This window comes from Propithecus coquereli, unplaced genomic scaffold (assembly GCF_000956105.1).
Source record: "Propithecus coquereli isolate 6110/MARCELLA unplaced genomic scaffold, Pcoq_1.0 Scaffold141, whole genome shotgun sequence".
NCBI classification, from domain to species: domain Eukaryota; kingdom Metazoa; phylum Chordata; class Mammalia; order Primates; family Indriidae; genus Propithecus; species Propithecus coquereli.
In genome coordinates this window covers 175899-177556 of record NW_012138414.1, presented here as the reverse complement: position 1 = coordinate 177556, position 1658 = coordinate 175899, and the positions used below count along the sequence as shown (strand labels likewise).

At 33.9% G+C, this 1658-nt stretch overlaps 1 protein-coding gene across 1 annotated transcript in view; it reads right to left on the bottom strand.

Moving 5' to 3' along the window:
- Positions 1–1658, bottom strand: part of SNRNP48 (small nuclear ribonucleoprotein 48kDa (U11/U12)) — a 53541-nt gene that overhangs the window by 2688 nt on the left and 49195 nt on the right. Inside the window, exon 4 of the mRNA XM_012639619.1 lies at positions 733–799. Coding sequence (XP_012495073.1) covers positions 733–799 — 67 coding nt within the window. The remainder of the gene's footprint in view (positions 1–732; positions 800–1658) is intronic.

The window sequence follows — 1658 nt, the reverse complement described above, 5'->3', positions numbered from 1 at the left end:
ATTTGAACACCCATGTTTAAAGCAGCGTTATTCACACAGCCAAAAGGTGGAAACAATCCAAGCATCCACCAACAAATGAATGAAAGAACAAAATGTGGTGTATATATAATAGAATATGATTCGACCTTAAAAAAGAATGAAATACTGATACTTGCTACAACATAAATGAAACTTGAAAACATTATGCTAAGTGAAATAAGCCAGACACGAAAGAACAAATATTCTATGATTCTACCTAATGAGGTACCTAGAATAGTCAAATTCATAGAGACAAGAACAGTGGTTACCAGGGGCTGGGAGAAGGGGGAGTTATTGTTGGCACCCATTAAGACTTCCAGTGTGGGATGATGAAAAAGTTCTAGAGATGGATGGTGGTGACAGCTGCATAACAACATGAATGGACTTGATACCAGTGAACTGCACGCTTAAAAATAGCTAAAATGGTAAATTTTATATGCACATTTTAAAAACTGAGCCATATAGTAAGTGCTCAGTAAACATTAACTATAGCCTTTAACAGACTTCAGAAGAGAAAATTATTTACAGCCAGTAGATAAGAAATGTTGATGAGAAGGTTCTATTGAAGCTAGGACTTAATGGATGGGTAAGATGGATGGGAGCTACAGTAATTATTCATAGCAGCACTCTGGAAATCAAAACTAGATGTTAAGTGACAGGGATGTGAAATGCTTTCGTCAAAATTTAAAATAACAAATTAACAACTATTAGTACCAGGCATAGGGGTTATGATGAAGACACGTTCTCAAGCTCATAATCCAAAGAGCCAAAACACAAACAGCTGAGGATAGAAAATCAATTCATTCAAGGATCAAACAAATGCCTCTTTGATCTCATTCTACATTTTATTGGATAGTTTGCAACAGTTGATACTATGCTTAAAAATTTGAATTTTAAGGAGCTCTGGTTACGCCTTTTAGACCTTTTCCTTTCTCTATCCTATTCTATCTTCCCCTAATTCCTCCACCTCACTCCTAATTTCCACTTATTTCTCTCTTCTATGACAAATTCCGATTTGTAGCTGCCTGGGTCTGACATTAGAGCAACTGATTGGCAAAGGGATACAAGGGAACTTTTGGGGGCAATGGAAATATTCTCTATCTTGACTGTGATGGTGGTTACACAGGGGTATAAATTTGTCAAAACCCAATGAAATACATGCTTAAAATGGGTGCATTTTAATGTATATAAATAGTAGCTAAATTAAATTGATTTATAAAACACATATTTTAAATTAACATGTGAAACATGAATACCTTCTCATTTAAAAAGAATTAATGTATTATGGATAAAGCTAAAGTTTCCTTTGACTATCCTCCCAATCATGGTTTCCACCCCAATCTCTCCCATCTATACCTACTAATCACTGTTAGAAGGCTGATATAGATTCTTCTGAACCCTTAAAAATATATTTATACACATATATAGACACAGAAAATGTATAGTATTGTTATTATACATAGATATAATCTGTTTATAACTTTCTACAACTTGCTATTTCCATTTAGATGTTACTGAGATCGATCCATATTTATATCTAGTTTATTTCTTTTAATTCCGATACAGTAATCTATCCTATGACTATACCATATTTTATTTAGCCAGGTTATTCCCCTTCAGATGTTTAGATTGCTTTTCCC